General features: G+C 42.0%; 1 protein-coding gene across 1 annotated transcript in view; it reads left to right on the top strand.

Annotated features, from left to right (window-relative positions):
• Positions 1–13,831, top strand: part of LOC145398921 (ribosomal RNA-processing protein 7 homolog A) — a 36,268-nt gene extending 22,437 nt beyond the window's left edge. The window contains exons 7-8 of the mRNA XM_080271653.1: positions 2,572–2,668; positions 13,757–13,831. Coding sequence (XP_080127779.1) covers positions 2,572–2,657 — 86 coding nt within the window. The 3' untranslated portion in view covers positions 2,658–2,668; positions 13,757–13,831. The remainder of the gene's footprint in view (positions 1–2,571; positions 2,669–13,756) is intronic.
• The last annotated feature ends 9,152 nt before the right edge of the window (positions 13,832–22,983 follow it).

The raw sequence follows: 22,983 nt of genomic DNA, 5'->3' as shown, positions 1-22,983 counted from the left end.
TCGAGATAATGGGCGTAGTTGTGCATGTTTAGGCATGGCCAGGAGCGAAAAAATCGAAAATTCACTCATCACAGCAGCAGGCTCTGAACTGCTTGATGGGTTGTATGGGAATGTAGTGTAGGTCAGTGTGAAGACGTTCAGAACATTCACTCACTTCCCAAAAATTTTTGCAGTTTTTTACAGGCCGTGCTCAAACGACGCCGGCGGCCATTTATCAGCTAAATGTCATTCGACGCCGGCAGCCACTGAGGGGTTAACCTATCTGTGAATTACCTCTTTGGCCATCCTTCACATTCATGTACCATATCATATATGATAAGTTTTTCCATTCCTGCTAGTAAACTTCTTTGCTACATCTATTTCTCATCTTCTATCTCTCATCCACATGTCTTCTCTTTGTTCTTGTTTTCACTGAAGTTAAGTTTGTTTTTGTATGGTTTTCTTTAAATTTTTATGCATTACGTACTAACGATTATGGCGTTTGCTAACTACTCGAGGCAATCCATATGGTAGTTTTTTTCCTGTACAGCAGTCCCTCATTAATCTGGACGCTCAGCATCTGGATGTGTTCATTATCTGGACGCTGGACCTTGGCTCTGTTTAGCCATTACAGTAATCCCTCCAATAACTGATGTAATAGAGCCAAAGGCATGTCCAGAAATCGGTTTTGTCTGGGAATCGGGAAAATGCCTCCTGGGCAGGTACTTATGGACCCTAACCCAGCCTAACTCAGAAAACCACTTACAAAACTCCCTACCGGACATGCATAGCACCTATTTAAGACCCTATTCACACAAATAAGGGACAGAAACCATGAAATAAATGAAAAGGAACTGGAGAATGAGGAATTAAAAGTAGCGTACATTGTACTTACAACACGTCCGTGGCCATTACGAAGATTAACCCACCTCCTCTAAGGCTCTGGCAGTGGTGAAAATGCTTGTGAAGCACGTACAGTAATCCAGTGCTGTGCTGCAGTTAATCCTTTGCACTGTGAATTATAACTGTTTAACACTGCGCAGTCTGTTCTTACTTGCACCATGCCAGTTACAGCATGCCAGTTTGCACTCTGCACCTAATCCATTGCACTCTGAATTCCAATTTCTTAACTACTGCACAACACTGTAAATTCCCATGTGGTCTAGTGGCAAGGTAGTGCAGTTTATTCACTGATTATTCACAAAAATGAACACGTGCAGCAGCCATTGTGACAAGCATCTAGTCACGAAGGTAGTTAGGCAGGAACTGGGGAAGAGAGGAAGCAGGGGGCCCCTGTATCACGCCAAAAAACACAGCTGTTCGGCACTGCGCGCCAAGTTCAAATTACAGTAGAAGAAAATGGCAGATTTTTTTTTTTTTCTCCCAAAGGCCCAGAACCAAAATGTCCGGAAATTGGGCATCCGGTTATTACAGGGATTCCTGTATCTAAATTTACTTACTATTATCCCTGAGAACTTCGGCTGGCGACCAACATGTTCAAATACTCGGTATCATGGCTGCTGGGCTCAAGCTGTGAGCGGGAAGTAGTCCGTAACCCACAACCAGAGCTAAAATGTCCGTCCACCCCTCCACTGAATGGTCAAAGCCGCGTACTCGTCCGATCACTCCCAGCGAACCTCCAGAACCCGAGTAATACGACTGTAATCCACAAGCGGTGTCAAAACGTTCCTACACAACCCCACTGAATGTCCAGTGTCACATGGCCACCGGGCTAAGTCTTTCTAAACCGTCACCACCATTGAACACAGATCACGAGCCATGAGTACATGTTTGGTGACAGCGGCCATCCACCTCTCTACTGAATGTCCAATGTTGTGCGGCCACCATGACACACACACACACACACACACACACACACACACACACACACACACGAGCACACTTGCATGCACACAAGCACGCATGCACACACACACACACACACACACACACACACACACACACACACACACACACACACTCATGGAAAACTCGAGATTCCTAGGGGTTCCTATGCTTTTATGGGTGAGTTTTTAGTTGATAAAAAAATTTATTGAATGAATGTATCACATGCAGAAAGAATTTCAACTCTAGTTCATGTAGGAGTAAAGTACTTACCTTCTGATTAACAGGATGGTCTGGTTGGGCATAGCTGGGTCAGGCAGCTCATTTCCAAACTTAACTGCAAGTAAACATCACTCGCTTACTTGTAATAACAGTGAAATATGGCAACAAGCTGGGTAACTAGCCACACAATAATCTTTCTTAGGCAGGAAGCTCAGCAGCTAATATCAGCATCCTAGCTGAGTCTCTCACAATATTACAAATCATATTGTACTTCTTTTATTTTTTTTTTCCCTAACAGCCTCCGGTAACTGTTCAGAAGTAATTACTGTGGTTGATTTTAGCTCTTTGTTTACCTCCCTTTCCTTGGGGGAAGCAGCCTAGGTATATAGATAGATAGTTTACCTTCCAGCCCATAGAAAATTGCAGTTGTACCATGGCCAAGCTTTAAGATGGGTTCAGTAAGAGAAGAGTTGTTGCATCATTCTGATATACCATGTTTATGTTACAGAAGTAATTTTCTTACAGACCTGGCTCAGCTGCGTAAGAAGTTTGAGGAAGACAAGAAGAGAATTAGTGTCATGAGGGCAGCCAGGAAGTTCCGGCCATATTAGGAGTCTCTGAGGTGAGTTGAATGTAAAATGATATTGTCCAAGAATAAATTAAAGGGTTAGAGTGATAATATTCATTGAAGGCAGCTTAAAGTAGACTGAAGATATGCAGGTAATAATGGATAAGGCTGAAATAGTTATGTAATCACCAAGGTCTCCCCAGATTGACTTATGATGCACTTGGTCTTGGATAGTAATGTAGACTTTTGACCATATACTGAAAAGAAGAACAGGGTGAAGTCAGAGGCTTCTCATCACATCTGTTTTGCCATTCTTACCAGTTCCACTCAGCCTCTCTTCACCTCACTGTTGCAGCTTTCTCCCTGTACTGTCATGATTATTTTAATGGCCACTGCTCATCTAAACTGTCAGCTTGCATCCTTCCTCCATTACAGCAGAGCACATAGCACTGGTCTGGCAGTGCACAATTTTTTTTTTTTTTTTTTTTTTCCCCACCATGACATAAAATAACTTGGTGGTGGGATGAGGGTGTAGAAGCAGTTAATGAGAAAAGAAGGCTTTTCCAGGAATGGAAGAAGGGTGGTAAGAAAGAGGAATACTTGGCTGCCAAGCATAGGACTAGAAAAGAGTTCTACAGGGCAAAGTCTGAGTCACAGAGACTATTCCATAACTTAAATCATGAGGAAAAGAAGAATGTGATATTTTAGGTGGCAAATTAGATGAAGAGGGAAAACAGGGGTATCATAAGTTAGCAGTGGGTAAAGAATGATGAAGGAATGTAGTGGTGATCAGTAAGGATATTAAAGACACATGGGGAGAGCATTACAGCCGGTTGTTGAATGAGGAGTTTGACTGGGACAGGGAAGGTTATGAGCCAGCAGATCCAGTGTTTGGCTCTTGGCCTTTGATTGATGCTGCTACTGTGAGTGGGGCAATAGGCAGGATGCAGGTGGGGAAGGCAGCAGGTGTGTCTGTGTTGACTGCTGAAATATTGAAAGCTTCAGGAGATATAGGAGTGAGGTCAATCACTGACTTGATAAATACGATTATACTGTATATTAGTGTTTTGTTCAAGGTGTTTGGCTGAAGAGTAAAATTGTAAATATGTACAAAGGGAGAGGTGATGCCCTGGAAAGAGGAAATTATAGAGGCATAATTCTTGTTTCCTTCCTTCCTCTTCTGTCTTTCTTTCCTTCATTCTTCACTCTTCCATCTTCCTACAGGTGTCTTTACACTCCCTCTTCTGTCTTTCATTCTTTCCTCTTCCTTCTGCCTATGGGTGACTCTACACTGAATGGCAAGCCAAATGGTTTTCTGTACACTAGGAAACCATTTACAGTGCTGGGTGGTAACCATATAACCAAATTATGGCACGTGGTGGTTTAGTGGGTAATTAAGGCACTCAGATTGAGCCTGTGTAGGTTTATATCCAAGGGGTGGTTGGGGTTTATTGCTCACATACTTCCACTCAGGTATGAATGAGGCTGGTCACTCTCATCTTAAATGTCAGGACTAACTTGCCTAACCCCGGGCTTCTACGCTCCTTATGGGGCAACATATGATTGAATGATAGATGGATAAAGCTTTTAAACCAGATATGAAGGTAATAGAGTGAGTTCTGGAGGGTATGATTAGAGAAAGAGTGAATATTGATGAGATGCAGTTTGGGTTTATGCCAGGCAAAGGGACCACTGATTCCATATTCATTTTGTGACAGCTTCTGGAAAAATACATAGGAAAGAAAAGGGAACTGTCCCCCCCCCCTTTTTTTTTTTTGTAAGGTTGGTGGGGGCGCTCACCATCCACTCACTCGATATAGTGCTGCTCTTGGGTGTCTGCCCTTTCATCTCCATCCTTCTTTCCTTATGTCCTCTTCTGTCTTTCTTTCTTTCATTCTTTCCTCATCCTTCTGCCTACGGGTGACTTTACACTCCTCCATCTGTCTTTCTTTCCTTCATTCCTTCCTTCTGCCTGTGGGTGACTGTACACTGAGTGACAAGCCAAATGGTTTCCTGTACACCAGGAAACCATTTACTGTGCTGGGTGGTAACCATCTAACCAAATTTTGACTCCTGGTGGTTTAGTGGGTAATCATGGTGCTCCAGTCAGATTGACCCAGTGAAGGTTTATATCCAAGTGGTTGGAGTTTATTGCTCACATACATTAATCCCACTCAGGAATGAGTGAGGCTGGTCACTCAACTTAAATGTCAGGACCAACTTGCCTAGCCCTGGGTTCCTACGCCTCTTATGGGGCAACGTAGGATTGGATGATGGATGGATGGATGGATGGATGGAGGAGCTCTTTGTCAGACTCCCTAGAGTGGTGGTTAAGTAGGCAATAAGAATGCTTGGGATTGAGGAGTGGCTGATTAGTGTGGTTATGGCCATGTATGTTGGTGCTCACACCCAGGTAAGGGTGAATGGAGATTTGAGTGATAAGTTTTTCTTGAATGTTGGTGTGGACCAGGGGTCAGTTTTTAGCTTCTTGTTGTTTATCGTGGTACTTGAAACCCCGTCACATAACTTCAGAAATGGACTCCGGTGGGATATGTTGGATGCTGATGATTTGGTGTTGATTTCAGAGAATGAAAGGGAGGCTGAGGAAAGATTAAGGAAGTGGAGAGATGGTATGGGGCACAAGGCCTTAAGAGTAAATGCAGATAAAACAAGAATAATGGTATCTAGGGCTGGTGGCGGAGAGTAGCCATGTGTGATTTGCCACAAGGGCGTAGAAAGTAATTCCATCTTGTGCAGTGTCTGTGATAAGTGAGTGCATAAGAGATGTAGTGGTATTAGAGGTAGACTGGAATGCTGATTTCATGTGTGCAGTGTGTCAGGAAGAGAAGATGGAGATTGTCAGGTGTGAGCAGCTAGAGTGGTTACAGGACGGGTTCATTTGAAATAAAAACTGAATATGTTGGGGGCAAGAAGCGTGTAAAGAGACTAGTGAAGAGGAAAAAGGAGGTAAATGATGATCTAGTAAGAAAAATGAATGCAAATTACCCTGAAAATAGGAAGTTATTCTGGAAAGAGGTGCCAAAATGTAGAAGTGACAGTGGAAAGAAATTAAAAGTGTGAAGCATTTAAGTGGTAGATTAATAACCCATGGGGATGAAATAGGGACCAGATGGAAAAAATATTTTGAAAGCCTGAATACAGAGAGCAGAGCCGCTGTAAACATGATTGATTTTGGGAGTGTGCAGAGAAGGAATGCAGTACCAGGAAACATGACAGTCGCACTGGTGAAGAGCGCAGTGAAGCAGCTGAAAAATTGGAAAGCCTCTGGGATTGACGAGGTATATGTAGAAATGGTTAAGTGAAGTGGGGAGAGCGGAATGAAGTGCTTGTTGGAGAATTGTATGAAGGCATGGATGAGTGAAATAGTGCCAGTAGAGTGGAAAAAGTCTGTGTACAAATATAAAGGTGAGTGAAGTGAGTGCAAGAATTATCATGGCATAAGTTTATTGAGTGTTGTAGGGAAGGTACAAGTATATGGAAGAATAATTATAGAGAAAGTAAGAGAGATATCAGAAGTCCTAGTGAGTGATGAACAGGGTGGTTTTAGGAGTTGCCGAGGACGTGTGGATCAGTATTTGCAATGAGACAGATAGTGGGGAAGGCATGTGAGAAGGACTATAGGATTATATGCCATATACTTTCTCTATACTCATTTCAAAGCCAAAGGTGGCTGATGTGTATATGTACGCAATGACATCTTGCTCTTGTGTTCCTGAACTTGATTCTTCTGAATTCTCTACTCTCTGGCTTCAGCTTTCTTGTCATTGTCTGACTAAATATATCTGCACTGTCTGCTCATCACCTAATTCTACTGACTGTCAAAAATTCTTCGACTATCTTCTACGATGGAACACATTCTATCCATTTCTCCTTTCTCTGAAATCTCCATTCTAGGAGATTTGAATGTTCACCACCACCTTTGGCTATTCTCTCCTTTCACTGATCCACCTGGGGAACAAGCCTACATCTTTTCTATCCTTAATGACCTAGAGCAGCTTGTACAGCACCCTACCCATATCCCTGACCGCCTTGGAGAGAGCTCCAGCATACTTGACCTCTTCCTTACAACTAATCCTTCTGCTTACGCTGTTAATCTTTTTGCTCCGTTGGGCTCCTCCGATCACAGCCTTATTACCTTAACCTGTCCTATCGCTCCAGTACAGCCTGCGGACCCTCCAATGAAACGACGACTGTGGCACTTTGGAGCTGCTGATTGGGAGGCCCTCAGGCAGTACTTCTTTGATTTTCCCTGGAATTATTATTGCTTCCATGGCCGGGAGCCATCTGCGTGGGCCTTGCGCATTACAGAGGTTATTCTCTCGGGCATCGAAGCATACATTCCTTTCTCACATCCTTCGACTAATACAAGAAAGCATTGGTTGAATTGCGCTTGTTCTAATGCTGTCTGCAACAAGGAGAGGGCCTATAAAAGGTACCAGCGCCAACCCACCCCTGAATCACATCTTTTTTTATGTTTCTGCCCGGAATCATTCTAAGTCTGTTCTTCGCTCTGCTAAAAATAATTACATCCGCACTAAACACTCTCAACTCTCCAACTTGAATTCTTCCCGCTCCTTCTGGCACCTTGCCAAAAACCTTTCTAACAACTTTACCCTATCATCCTTCCCTCCTCTTCTTTACTCTGATGGTTCTGTAGCTCTTTCTTCTACTGATAAAGCAGATCTCTTCGCTCAGACTTTCTCCTCCAATTCCACCTTAGACGATTCCGATGCTGTTCCTCCATCACTTCCCCCCTCTGACTTCCTCATGGCCACCATTAAAATTTCTCCAGGTGATTTATTTTCTGACATCACTAGCTTCAATACTAACAAGGCATGTGGGCCTGTTGGAGTCCCTCCTGTTGTCCTCAATAACTGTGCTGCAGTGCTTACACCCTGCCAAGGTAAACTCTTTCACCTTTGTCTTTCAACTTGTACCTTTCCATCTTTAGGAAGTTTACTCTCATTCAGCCAGTCCCAAAGAAGGGTGACCATTCCCAACCCTCTAACTATCGTTCAATTGCTTTAACATCCTGTGTCTCAAAAGTTTTTGAGTCTATTCTTAACAGAAAAATTTTAAAGCATCTTTCCTATCACAACCTACTTTCTGATCGTCAGTATGGGTTCCGTCAGGGATGCTTGACTGGCGATCTTCCCACCTACCTTTCAGACTCCTGGTCATCCTCCTTTCAGGACTTTGGCGAAAGCTTTGCCGTTCAACTTGACATCTCAAAGGCTTTCAATTGAGTCTAGCATAAATCTGTAATTTCCAAACTGCCCTCATACGGTTTCTATCCTTCTATCTGTGCCTTCATCTACAGCTTCCTTTCTGGTCGTTTTATAGCCGCTGTTGTAGACGGCTGTCGTTCTTCTCCTAGATCTATTAACAGTAGTATTCCTCAGGGCTCTGTCCTATCACCAACTCTTCCTTTTTTTCATCAGTGATCTTCTAAGCTGTACATCTAACCCTATCCTCTCATATGCTGATGATTTCACCCTTCACCTTTCCATTCGGTTCCTGTAACGTACATCACAGCAGTTACTCCAACAAACAAGGGATGAGGCTGTGGCACTCGTAATGTCTGACCTGGCTCGTATCTCTGACTGGGGTAAAAATAATCTTGGTGTTTTTAATGCATCTAGGACTCAGTTTTTACACCTATCAACCTAACAAAATCTTCCACAGGAGTACCCACTAATATTTAATAATATCCAGCTCAATCCCGCATCATCCTTGAACATGCTTGGGGTTTCATTCACTCGGGATTTATCTTGGAAGGACCATATTACATCTCTGGTAAAATCTGCTTCCAAGAGATTAGGTGTGCTAAGCCGACTCTGTACCTTCTTTACCCCTGCACAGTTGTTGACTTTATACACGGGATTTATTCGCCCTTGTATGGAGTTCAACTCCCATATGTGGGGAGGCTCCCTACATACAGCTCTTCTTATTAGGGTGGAGTCAGTGGCATTTTGTCTCATTAATCCTCCTCTTACTGGCTTCCTTCAACCTCTGTCTCTTTGCCGCACTGTTGCCTCTTTATCTCTTTTCTGTCGCTACTTCCATAGTCATTGCCCCTCTGAACTGTCTGCTTGCATCCCTCTACCTCTACGACGGTTGCGTAGCACCCATCTAGTAATAAACTCTCATCCCTTTTCTGTCCAGCTTTCTATTGCAAGTGTTAACCGTTACTCCCAATCCTTCATTTATGCAACAGGTCAACTCTGGAACTGTCTTCAGGGGTGCACCCAGGAATTTTCTAAGGGGGGGGCCTGTAGTGAGGTGAGGTCAGGTAATCTGATAATTACTGGGAGGTCATATGCAGGTTTAGTGTCAGAGAGCTGCTGGCTCATGTGTTACTCTTGTTTGTACTTGCCCGTTTTTTATGTTTTGGTGTTATTGAAATAAATACAGTATACATAAATTTTTAAAGGACCCAGAGACCTAAAGGGGGGGCCCGGGCCTGGCCCCCCCCCCTCGGGTGCACCCCCGACTTTCTCCCTCTGTCTGTATTTCCTACTTCCTATGATTTTGTCTTTCAAATGCAGGGTGTCCAGGCATCTCGAAATGAACAGATCTTGAATTTGACTCTCTTTTGTATTGTTTTTTTTTTTTCTTCTTCTTAGAAAGAACTGTTTTGTGGGCTCATAGCCTTTGGTTAGTTCTTCCTCACATAAAAAAAAAAAATATATATATATATGTATAGCATTTATGGATCTGGAGAAAGCACATAACAAAGTAGACAGAGAAGGATTGTGGAAGGTTTTGCGCATGTACAGTGTAGATGGTAAGATGCTAGGTGCCGTCAAGAGTTTTTATGATGGTAGTGAGACATGTGTAAGGGTAAATGGGCAGCTAAATGAATGGTTCACAGTCAGTATTGGCATGCAACATGGTTGTGTGATGTCCCCATGGTTGTTCACTATAAATATATGGATGGGGGTGATGAGAGAAGTAGAAACACGAGTAATGGAGAGAGAGATGGCATTGATAATGAATGGAGTACAGTACATGGGTACAGTGATAGAAAAGAGAGGAAATGTGCAAAAGAAGTGGAAAATAGAGTGACACAAGGAAGGAAAGTAGCGGGTGTTCTGAAGGTCTTGATAAGAACCTATCTATCTATCTATTGCCAGACTCCTCAATCCCGTTTGGGGTGGCCACAAACAAATCGTCTCCAAGTCGCCCTGTCCCCCGCCATTTCACTGCCCTACTCCCAACTCACACCCCCCTCTCTCATGTACCTCTCCACCCCATCCCTCCATCTCATCCTCGGCCTCCCCCTCCCTCTTCCCCCCTCCACCTCACTCACATACACTCTCTTCGTCAGTCTTTCACCCTCCATCCTCTCCACATGGCCAAACCACCTCAGTGTGTTCCTCATAATGTGTCCTATCACATCCACATCCACACCACAACGCTCCTTTATATCCTCATTCGTCAGCCTGTCTCTCCATGTGACTCCACAGGCTCCTCTTAAATAACTCATTTCCACTGCTCTCACTCTTGACTTTTGTCCTTCCAACAACTTCCAAGCTTCACTTCCATACGTTAGAGTTGGTATCACAATACTGTCATGTAGTAACTTTTTCACTTCCATGCTCACTTCCCTGTTTCTTAACACTACTGTCAGAGAACCAGCAACCTTTCTTCCCTGCTGTACCCTTTCAAGCACTTCACCCTCCAAACCTCCATCCTCACTCATCACACTACCCAAGTACTTAAAAGTACTCACATTTTCCAATTCCACACCATCCAACCTCGCTGTACATTCACTGACTTCACCTCTCTCAAAGACCATCACTTTACTCTTCCCTACATTCACTTTTAGATTCCGTTTCTTACACACTCTCCCAAACTCATCCACCAAGCCTTGCAGCTCCCCTTCGTCTTCACTCAACAACACAGTATCATCTGCAAACAACAGTACAGGGAGTTTCCAAACACTATCCTCTCTCGCCAGGGCTACTCCAACATCAACTACCCTACCTTGTACCTCTTTTATTACCCCATCCATGAACAGATTGAACAACAGAACCTTGAAAATTGCAGCTACGCGAGGCTTACATGAAGGAGCATAAGTGCCAGCTTTAACATATGGATGTGAGACTATGGTGTGGCATGAAAATGAAAAGTCAGGAGTGAGAGGAGTGGAAATGGAACTGCTGATGAATGCATGTTGAGTGCAGAGAGTGGATAGGATATGAAATAATGTGATTTGTGAAAGATGAGGAGTGAGGAAGTCTGTGGACACGAGAATCGAAGAGAGTGTACTAAGTTGATATGGTCATGTGGAGAGAATAGATAACAATAGAGTGGTGAAAAAGGTATGTCTTGAGTGAATTTGAAGGATGGAGGAGGCAAGGTAGGCCAAGGAAAAGGTGGAGAGATATGATGGATGAGGGTGTGAGGAAGAGAGGTATGGAAGGCGTTGAGGCAAGGGGACTGACAAGAGATCGAGCTGGCTGGATGATTGTTATGAGAAGAAATGCATGTTTAGGGTTTTGGCACCCCTTTTTAACGTGACAGCTTTCGGATTGACTCTATTGGATACATTTATGTGAAGCTACAGAATGTGGTGAAAGTTTTTTGGCTTATCAGATAGAACCAGGATTCCGGGGGCTTGAATGGTGAGTGAATGGAAGCGTGGCCCATTGGATTGGGCAGATTTGGGCTGTCTGGACATTGCTACTCCTCATTTGGTCCTAGGGTGGGAAAGGAGGTCTGGATGATGATGAATGATGATGAAAGAATTGAACTTCCTGGTAAGTCTCAAGTTGTGGAAGAGTGTTACTTGGGAGACATGTTTTGTGCTGGAGGTAGGGCTGGAGCTAGCTCTGTGGCTAGAGTGAGGAGTGGTTGGAAGAAGTTCAAGGAGCCGTTGCTTCTCCCAACATTAATAGGGCTCTTTCTCTGTGCTAAGGGATCTTTGTATGCAGCATGTGTTAGGAGTGTAATGCTGTATGGTAGTGAAACCTGGGCAGCAAAGGAAGAGGATATTTGCAGGCTCAACTGTACAGAATTACAGTACAGTGATTAGGTGGATGTGCAGTGCATCCCTGAGTGTGAGGCTGGAGGGAGCTAGGTTTACAATGGAATAGTTGAGGGGTAGGATGGGACTGGAGTGTATGGTTGTTGTGATGAGGAGAGGTAGATTGAGGTGGTTTGGGCATGAGGAGAGGATGGGAGATGATAATTTGGTGCAGAAAGTGACAAGTGTTAATGTTAGGGGTAGGGTTGCAAGAGGTAGACCGAAAAAGACCTGGGACAAGGTCGTTTAGTCTGACCTCAGGGATAAAGAACTGATTAGGGAAGCTGCCAGAGATTGAGCAGCATGGAGAGCCACCATTAGGTGACCAAGGCTGATGCATGGAGGCATGTTGAAGCCTTCAAAAAATGAACGAACGAAGGTTGTCATTAGGACATGTTAAATGAAAGTAACTAACCTGAAATTTTATGTCAACTTTAATAATTTTTGTGAGAGTAGTATTTAATATTTTAAACATCAGTTTATAGTAAGCTGTGATATGATAGAAAGCATTTGGAAAAATACATTGAGATGATCTGGTCATGTGGAGTGGATGGAGAGCGAGAGACTAACAAGGAGAGTGTGTGTGAGTAAGGTGGGGGGGAAAAGAGGGAGGGGGAGGCCAAGGATGAGGTGGAGGAAGGGAGTGTAGAGGTATATGAGAGAGGAGGGTGTGAGCTAAGGGAAGGGCAGCAAAGTGGCAGGAGACAGGGCAACATGGAGGCGATTTGTTTGTAGCCACCCCTTATGGGATTAAGGTTTCTGGCAACAGATAGATAGATAGATAGATAGAAATATCTATGTCATGAAGATATATGTCATCTTGATGTAAACTTTTCGTAAGACATTGTAAAGATTCAAATGAACTATTGTACAAGTACACTGAATCTGTTAACTGTGTAATATATGTATAGATTGTTCACCTTATCTTGGCAGAGATTTTCATCATTTTGCAGCTTGTTTCCCTTAATTCAGCGGCAGAATATGACAGTCCTGTGGTTCTGCATCCTTTCCATAGCACATCCTATGCACTTCCTTGTGACCAGCTCCATGTTCCAGCATTAATCTTTTGTTACTCATCAAAATTCGAGTAGAACAGATGGTATTTTTATGTAAGCTGAAATGGATGGAAATGCATGGTAGCCAGTTCTTAGTGTTCGTATTTGGTGGACAGTTGGCTGGAAGAGTAAGTTCTAAAACTGAGATTGGTATGAATGGGTTAATAGTATACTGATTAGGTTAGCCTCTTCACTATAATGATAAAATTTTTGTTTCATTGCTGCTACTACCAGACAGTTATATTCAACTTAGAAAGGACTGTTAGTAACATAAGGAATTATGAGGACTATATTTAACCTACTGTGTATGAACAGTCTATCATAGGTGAAGGAAAATCATATGTTTGTATAGAAAATTGCTCTAACCACCCTAGATGAAATTTCAGGAAATGCCTCACAGCAGTTGATGGATGTGAATGGACTTTAAATAATGCAGACATTCCACTGTCATTGGAAACAAGAATTTTGAAGCAACTATTGTTTTTGTTTTTGTTTTATTTTTAACATTCATAGCTATAGCCTGCTGTGCATTCATGACTAAAGTATATAGCAGATTACTATAGTTATGTATAGTATTTATATTTGTGCTGTGGTAAAGTAATCTGCATTATTTTTCATTGTTTATTATGTAAGTTTCAGGTGCATGATCTAAGTATGCTGTACACTTGATCGAAAAAGTATCTTTACACATGTAATTAATGGTTTCACAGTGAGCATTGTTACTGTTAATGTTTTCTGCCTAGGGCAAATAATTCTTCAGTGGTTTCTTTTATTGCATGAACTTCATGTACTACTAGTTGTTGAAAATAATGGAAGGCATATGCTTAAATGAAAAACAGCTGGAGATCTTTTTCAAACAGCTTGTCCTCTGTCTCAAAATGTAACAGCTACATTGTAAAGATTCTGTTCTGATTGTGTGTACGTGTCACTTGGATAATCAGTACAGTATACCTTTGTATATAAACTATATTCTTCCTAAATTGTACACCTATAATCACATAAAATTGTAACTTTTCTTTTGTATCCTCTTTCCAGAAATATGTGTAGAATTGTGGTGGGAGTCATGTGTATAAGAAAGGGTCAAGAATAAATGATTGCTTTTTACAGAAATTGTTTTTTATTGTCAGTTACATTAAACATATAGGAGGAACTGCATTTGTAGCAGTACTGTCATTGATATGCATCTCTGCCACTATAACTCTGAAAATACAAGGTGAAAGGATGGTTGACCTCATCAGTAGGTTATCACTGAACTCAATACAGGGAAAAATAAAGGAGAACTTCGCTAATGCAGGATGACTTGGGCTTTGGCTTTTCCGAAATATTGAATTTGTTGAATTATTTGATATACTGTACAGTATCCCCCACACATAAATCTGCATTATTATCAAAAATTCATGGTATGGTCAAGGTACATGCACACTTTCCCAACTCTGCAGTCATATTCGGTAAGTGGTTCTGTTGTTATTTGAAAGCAAAGTATTATTGTGGAATGACAAATGAGCTTTGTACACTTACACTTTTCTTTTACTTGAAGCCAGTATCATTGTATTAGCAGTTTTAACAGTCTCCTTATTGCTCAAGTCGCCTAAATGTTTACTTGGAACTGTCTCTTATTTTCTTTTAATTGAACCATTCTGAAAAAGTTTTTTTTTTTTTCTTTCTTTCTTTTTTTTAACACATACCACTACACTTTCCTTGCAGTTTTTTATTTTTCGTCTCTGCCTGTTTTGGCATCTCATCATTAATTCAGCAAATTAAGGCTGATGCTGAAATATTATGTGGTACAGTATTTGGTTTTGGTTAAAAATATCCAAATTAGGTAAACTTTTAAAATAACAGATACTGCATTATTGAGCTTCTACTTTTTTCTTCCCACCCTTGTACAGATGAGACTGTAATATGTTTGTTCATCCAGGTGATACAGATCAGTTTATGTTCAAAGGAAGATAATTTATTATGACAAAGAGAGAATATTAGCCATGGGCCTTTTAGAATCTTTATTACTTGCATATCTATATCAGTCTGGATGAGGTCCACTGCAGAACTAAACTTTCTCGTCAGAGGGAGAGCGATAGCTGGGATGGACTCTTCCTCATGATGGCCATGTGCGACTTGGAAAAATGTGTCAAGAGGGAGGGCAGTGTGTGTGTATGAAAGCTGAAGTGTTGCAATGGCATTGTTTGTATGGGTCAGTCAGTATGTGTAATCAGTATGAACTGACAGAGTGCTTACATATGCTGTCAGATAAAAGGGCATAATACCAGCACCCACTTCATATGTCTGCCACAGGTGGATTAGAATCTAAGGATGTATTCTTGTCAGCTTGGAGGATTTTTAGCACTCTTCCTTAATATATTTTGCATTTTACAGCATAGTATTGTTAATGCTATTTATATCATTTATATTGGCATATATACATAGCATACAAGAATATTTTAATGTTCCATATACAGAAATATACTGATAAAGGAAGAGGTGCAAGGAAACCTCCATAATCACCAAGAATATGAGGCCTAGATTTAGGTTACCACAAATTGGGAGGCAAATGCAATAACCACCAAGCCACTGTGACTTCCATTTCAGTCATTCAAATGCAAATAGTATACAGTATAGTAGTAGTTTTTTTTTTTTTTTTTTTTTTTTTTTTTTTAATAAGTTTATGTACAAAATATTGCATATTTTTTCAAAGAAACTTCGGCAGCATCTGATGGAGAGTTTTGTGTTCATGATAAAGTAAGCTGTGGATAGGCTAACACAAAAGTTGTGTGATTTTAACTGTTTGCCAAATCTGTGTGAACCCCATGAATCTAGATCACACCCTTTTTAGTTTATTTTGCTGCTATCAGACAATTTTATTTATCTTCAAAATGGTCTTACATTGTAAAAGGGTTTTTAAAACTATATAATTATAACCTCTTCAGTTTGAAATATCTGTCATAAGCCGAACAGACTTATCAGGAAATGACAGAAATAATGTGAAAATGATGTCACTTAGACTGAACAGGTATGAGTGAAAGTGACTGGTGGCCCTGCACTGATGTGAGGCTTGGTAACAATGAGAGATTAAGCTGACCTCTCCCACTGCAGAAAGTTAACACAGCAATATCCATTCAGTACCTTTGTATTTTGTAATTTTTTTTTTTTAATCTGTAGTACCATGCTACTGTGTAGGGTGTATGCCAGTTTTGTAAAGTTAAATGCCTCTGATATTATATGAAGACTGGTACTCTTTATGTACAGAGGGATTCAGAAGTAGGGTTACACAAGGAAATACTGGATTATGTGGAGCCATAGACACTGTAAGTCTCATGATGCTCAGAAACTCATCACTTGAGAAACATCTGTACAAGTGCATGAACATTGATAGTGACCATAATGAATAGGTGCTATGACTGTTCTCCACTACCATTACACAGTACCATACACTATTTCCCCATGTAACCCGACAGTTGAAGCACCCTGTATATCATCATCATCTCTCTAGAACATTTGATCTAAAAAATAAATTTATTTTTACAATATGTAAATGTGACTAATTTGAACTTAATGCCCAGTTTAATACATTTACAGGTATATTTTTCCAGTATAACCAGTTGGTATGCATTTTAAATCAGCAGTAAAATAATTTTCTTCTTTTTATATATTAAACCCTGCAATGGTATTTATCACAATAGGTATAAATCTACAGTAATGTTTATGTAGTTTTGAGGCACAGTATGTGCATGTTACTTACAGTAGGTATGTGGCTCCAACATTGGGTGAGCATCACAAATATTAATCACAGATACATTGTTGATACAAGCTTCATGTGTCATCTTATCTCTTTCTCTGCAGATATATTCTTCAAAATTTTGTTGCCAGGAATAATGAAAATATATATATTTTGCAATCATGATTTGAAAAGCTGAAATCTTCATATAAATATTCTTCCAATAAATAGTGACAGATGAGTCAACATGAGCCAATACTGAATTCTGGTGGTTTCAGCACCTAGAATCAACTCACCAGGATCCTCACAGTAATGCTGTTAGCTGACAGACTGAATAATACAGTAGGTAAGACTAAGAGACTGCTAGATTGATCTGCAGGGAGAACTAGAATTGAGCATAAGAATGAATGTGAAGACCGTGAAGTTTGTTAGTTCTAGTGCTGAGACCCTTGTAGTAAGGGTTGATGCCAAGACCCTTCACAGTCTGAGGAACTTCATAAGGGACTCATAGATTAGTCGAGGGTCAGCAGTGCCATCAGCTGTGTACCGAACACCATTGACATCACCTGTCGTGTGGTCTACAACACCATACTCTCCAATGATAAAGCCATCAGGTGTCTTCTCTTCTAGGCGAAAGCGACTTAGATTGTGCTCCTCTACCACATACCCAACGGTACTATTGGCATCTGCTCCTTCAGCTCCAACAGTAGCATCCACTAGAGTCAGCCCTGCACTGCTGACTTTATCCCCACTCTTTTCTGCCCTTCCTTCACTTTGTGGTATAGTTCCTTGTGGGGCCAGGCCATGGGGATGAAGCCCTCCGGGAATCAGCCCTTGTGGTGCCACACCTTCTGGTGCTTTACCAAAAGGAGCCAATCCCTCTGGAGCCTGACCAAATGGTGAGAGACCCTGGGGTGCTATGCCTTGCTGAGCTTCAGGAGACCCCACAGGTAGTAGCCTGGGCTGTGTGGTAGCTGCTGCAGACAGCTGAGGAACACTAGGAACTGTTGTTGCTGTCAAAGTTTCTTTTTGATGACCTGCTTGTGCTTTAGGAGTCTTTAGCTGACTTGCAGAACTCGTACCTTGATGAGGTTCGATGGGTGTTTGAGCTGAATTAGCAGGAAGGTCAGCAGCTACTGTACCTGTCACCTCAACCACTGAGGTCTGAACTTCTAGCGCCCTGCTGTGACCACGCCGTACTTGTAACTGCTCTACAACACCCTGGGACAGTCCCTCAACCGCAGCCAGAGATTCACTTTCCAGTTCAGATCTTGTGGTTGTGTTGGCTGTTTTACTGCTATTAGATGTAGTAGGGTTGGGTGTAGTGGATATAGCACTGGTGTGTAATGTGGTGGTTGAAACTGTGTTGGGAACATGAGTGGTTGTGGCAACTGTATTAGGGTTAGTAGGGGAAGCAGAGGTAGTAGGTTTGTTAGTGGTGGTAGAAGGTGTAGTTGTGGTTGTAGGTGTAGGTGTATTTGAGGCTGTAGATGAACTTGTTGTAGTTGTAGTAGAAGGTACAATTGTGACTAAAGTTGTAGGAACAGAAGCAGTGGTGGATCTAGCTATAATGCTTTTGGTTCGACGAGAGGGTGAGAGAAGAAGTGGATCTGGTCTGTGCCTCCTGTCACTCCTAGTGGTAGTGGTGCTTGAGGCTGCTGATTCAAGATCCACTATTAGTGGGTCACTAAGCAAATAACTTGTAGTTAGTTGATCAGTTTCTTCTGCATGCACAGTTTTGCTTGTAGGCTGGTTATCCATGTGGGTCACATTGTTTTGTTTTGACGTTACTGATTTTCCTCTGTCTTGATCTGAATTAGGTCTTATTGGAGGTACTGTCTTTAAATTAGAAGCACTAGAAGGGGAAGACAAAGTTTTATTGAGAGCAGGAAGACGATGTGCCTCTGAAGTAGGAGAAGATGGAGTGGAAGTCGTAGTGGTTGTAATAGAACTTGTTGATGCTTGAGAAAAACCAGTTTCAGAAGCAGGAGATACAGTAGTCATGAAAGAAGCTGAAGAATCATCAGCTGGACTTGTCTTTGGAACCTCCACACTGACTTTCACTACTACTGATGAGGAAGAGGTACTGCCCAGTATCTTTTTAAGACTGTTCTCATTATCAGCTCCTCTCACAGTCACCCTGGACTTTGAGGCTGGAGTGGTATAGCGAAAAGTGCGTGGGCCATTGTTCCTGGGAGGCTTGGGCTTGTGGTGTGCCTTATTCCTGCTGCTACGTGATTGTATCTCTTGCAATTGGATTTTGACTGGAGACTGAGTTGTAGGGTTTGGAGAATATGTTGGTAGTGGTTGTGACTGGTTATTTTGCTGGACTTCATCTTGTGAATGTTGTTGGTTACTAGATATATTTTCGTTACTACTGTTACCTGTAGGTGAATTGCCTTCTGCCTGAGTTTTTAAAGGAAGAGCAGCTGTATTTGTCTGAGATTCTGCAGTAAGTGGTAACTTGGTGCTAAGAGGTGGTAACTTTGTAGTAACTGACTGTGATGTGCTAGTGACTGCTGGTAGTTTGGTAGAAGCTTTTGATGGATCAGCACTGTCTGGGGATGATGACTTTCTGGTGGCTGGTGATATCTTCCTGCCACGAATGAATGACAGTGGAGGTTGTGATCGGGATGGCCCTCTTGATTCAGCATGAGTTTTTGTATCCAATACTCTTCTGCTTTGTGGTAAAGACTGATTTTGGATGTTAGCTGGTGCTATGTGGTACTTAGGTAGCTTTTCTGAGGGAACATGGGTGGTTGTGGAGTTCACTTGCTCAGGTGTCTTTGTCGTTGATCGGTGGCGAGATGCAGGCTGTGTGGTTGTAGGAACTTTTGTTGTGGTAGGGATGCTTGTTGGAGTTTGTGTTGTTGGCTCTGTAAGATTTGGTATGGAGGAAGTAGTTGTCGGTGTTGTTGTAACTCTTGCAGAGGACTGATTATTGACCTTGGTGACTGTCAAGTTGTTATCTGAACCATGTTCTGCAATATCATGGGTTGAATTTTCAGTTGTGTTTCCTTCTAAGTTGTAGTAGTCATCCATGTAATAATTGTAATAATCATAGTCATGAATAATAAGGGGTTGTGCATCTAATGAGGGTGTGGTTAAGTGCAAAGCAGATTCCTGTTGAGGAGCGGTAACTTGCCTCACATTTCCTCGTGATGAAATGAATTTCCCTCCACTAGGCCTGTCTTTGTTGACAGTAGCTAATTCTTGTGGTGTTCGTCTTGAAAATGAGCTTTGTCTTGTAGAACCCTGTTCCTGGGGAAGGTTTGATGTAGGAAGCGAAGATGGATCATATGGATCTAGTTTTCCTAAGTGTCGTGAACTTAATCTAATGTTTCTCGGCCTTTGCTGTGGGTCCTGAGTTGGCATTCTGGTCTGGTCATTTGCTGGCAGAAGGGCTTCCTTTTGAGTAACTGCAGATGAATTTGCAGAGGTCCTCACTTGATCTGGGAGTGTTATGTGAAGGCCATGGCTCACTGAGGAGTCATCCTGGATGCGAAGAAAATCTGTGCCAAAAACAACCTCTGGTTGACTGTTGAGTGGTACAGCCCAGATCACCTGTGACTTCGCCAGCAGTAGTACCTGAGAAATAGGGAAACAATTAGTATGCAAGCATTATTATCCTGCATCAGTACAATACCTGTACTTATTATTATTTTTTTTCATTGATTAGTTCTTCCTCTTGTCATGTTTTTCTGTTTTGCATTTTGGACCCTATCTCATGCCATCTTTGAGTGGGAAAAAGAGGTTGGGATGATTATGATAATTATTATCCCTTTCATTGCCATGGATGGTGCTGGAGAGGGATGCCTTCTCATGGTGGCACTGATGTAACCAGTCAGCCCTGTTGGCCACAAATGTACCTCATTTTGCTCCTATTTCCCCAAAAGGAAAATGGTGGACTGCAGGAAAAAGGCAGTTTTGGCCTGAAGACCAGTGGGTTTGTGTTCAGATGGGCCTGGGGTTGCAACTACCACTACTACTGCCATAAATGCACTTTTTTTTTTCTTTTTTTTTTCTTTAGGTCAGTCCAGATTATTTTATTCAGATGAAGGAAACTAGGTAAGTCCAGGAAGTTGTTTTTGGTCAGCATTTGACTCGGTGATTACTAAAATGTTTTTAATCTGAACATAGCCTTCTTTTGGTGTCCCAAACAACAATGCATCCATAGAATAAAAAAGTATTAATTTCACACAAGCAGCAGTGGTTGCTTTTCACTAAATTTTATCAAGAGTTCTAATTCCCTGAAACATATATTTAAGATCAAATGACATTTTCTCTGCAGCCAGATTATTGTACACTATGTACATGCGCTGCTATTTTGTAATCATGGGATTTTTTTTTTTTTTTTTTTTTTAATGCAAAGAAGAAGGAACCAAAGGCCAAGAGCCTGCAAACTATTCCTTCCAAGAAAAAACAAAAACAATACAAAAGAGAGCCAAATTCAAGATCCGTTCATTTCGGGATGCCTGGACACACTGTGTTTGAAACTCCAGAGATCATAGGAAGTAGGATATGCAGAGAGAGGGAGACAGTTCCAGAGCTGACCCATTGCATAAATGAAGGACTGGGAGTAACAGTTAACTCTTGCATTAGAGAGTTGGACAGAAAAGGGATGAGAGTTTGTTGCTAGACAGGTGCTACGTGCCCGTCATAGAGGTGGAGGGATGCAAGCAGACAGTTCAGAGGAACAGTGACCATTGAAGTAGCGATAGAAGAGATAAAGATGCAACTGTGCGGCGAAGAGACAGGTTGAAGGGAGCCAGTAATAGGAGGAGAGTTATTGAGACGTAAAGCCATGGACTCCACCCTATTAAGATGAGCTGTATGTTGGGAGCCTCCCCACACATGAGAGTTGTACTCTACACAGAGGCGAATAAAATCTGTGTATAAAGTCAACAACTGTGTAGGGGTAAAGAAGGTATGGGGTCAGCTTAGCACACCTAATCTCTTGGAATCAGATTTTACAAGAGATGTAATATGATCTTTCCAAGATAAGCCCTGAATGAAACCCCAAGTATGTTTAAGGATGATGCAGGATTGAGCTGGATATTATTAAACATTAGTGGGTACTCCTGTGGAGGATTTTATTGAGTTGATAGGTGTAAGAACTGAATCTTTGATGCATTAAAAACAAGATTATTTTTACCCCCGTCAGACATATGAGCCAAGCCAGACATAAGGTTTGCCATAGCCTTATCCTTTGTTTGTTGAAGTAACTGCTGAGATGGACATTGCTAGAGCTGAATGGAAAGGTGAAGGGTGGAATCATCAGCGTATGAGTGGATAGGGTTAGATGTACAGCTTAGAAGGTCATTGATGAATAAAAGGAAGAGAGTTGGTGGTAGGACAGAGCCCTGAGGAACACCACTATTGATATATCTAGGAGAAGAATGGTGGCTATCTACAACAGCAGCCATAGAAGGACCAGAAAGGAAGCTATAGATGAAGGCTCAGACAGAAGGATGGAAACCGTAAGAGGGCAGTTTGGAAATTAAAGATTTATGCCAGACTTGATCGAAAGCCTTTGAGATGTCAAGTGCAATGGCAAAGCTTTTACCAAAGTCCCAAAAGGAGGATGCCCAGGAGTCTGAAAGGTAGGTGAGAAGATTGCCAGTGGAATGTCCCTAACGGAACCCATACTGACTATCAGAAAGAAGGTTGTGATAGTAAAGATGCTTTAAAATTTTTATATTAAGAATAGACTCAAAAACTTTTGAGACACAGGATGTTAAAGCAATTGGGCAATAGTTAGAGGGTTGGGAATGGTTACCCTTCTTTGGGACAGGCTGAATGAGAGCAAACTTCCAGCAAGAAGGAAAGGTACAAGTTGATAGACAAAGGTGGAAGATTTTGCCTAGGCAGGGTGTAAGCACAGAAGCACAGTTCTTGAGGACAACAGGAGGGACCCCATCAGGCCCATATGCCTTATTGTATTGAAGATCTATCTATCTATCTATCTATTGCCAGAAGCCTCAATCCTGTTTGGGGTGGCCACAAACAAATCGCCTCCAAGTCGCCCTGTCCCCCGCCATTTCACTGCCCTGCTCCCAACTCACACCCCCCTCTCTCATATACCTCTCCACCCCATCCCTCCATCTCATCCTCGGCCTCCCCCTCCCTCTTCCCCCCTCCACCTCACTCACATACACTCTCTTCGTCAATCTTTCACCCTCCATCCTCTCCACATGGCCAAACCACCTCAGTGTGTTCCTCATAACGCTTCCTATCACATCCACATCCACACCACAACGCTCCTTTATATCCTCATTCGTCAGCCTGTCTCTTCATGTGACTCCACAGGCTCCTCTTAAATAATTCATTTCCACTGCTCTCACTCTTGACTTGTGTCCTTCCAACAACGTCCAAGCTTCACTTCCATACGTTAGAGTTGGTATCACAATACAGTACTGTCATGTAGTATTTTCACTTCCATGCTCACTTCCCTGTTTCTTATCACTGCTTTCAAGGAACCAGCAACCTTTCTTCCCTGCTGTACCCTTTCAAGCACTTCACCCTCCAAACCTCCATCCTTACTCATCAC

This window comes from Coenobita brevimanus, chromosome 47, assembly GCF_032717465.1.
Source record: "Coenobita brevimanus isolate Jiangsu-jjx chromosome 47, ASM3271746v2, whole genome shotgun sequence".
NCBI classification, from domain to species: Eukaryota; Metazoa; Arthropoda; class Malacostraca; order Decapoda; family Coenobitidae; genus Coenobita; species Coenobita brevimanus.
This window is presented reverse-complemented; position numbering and strand designations above follow the sequence as displayed.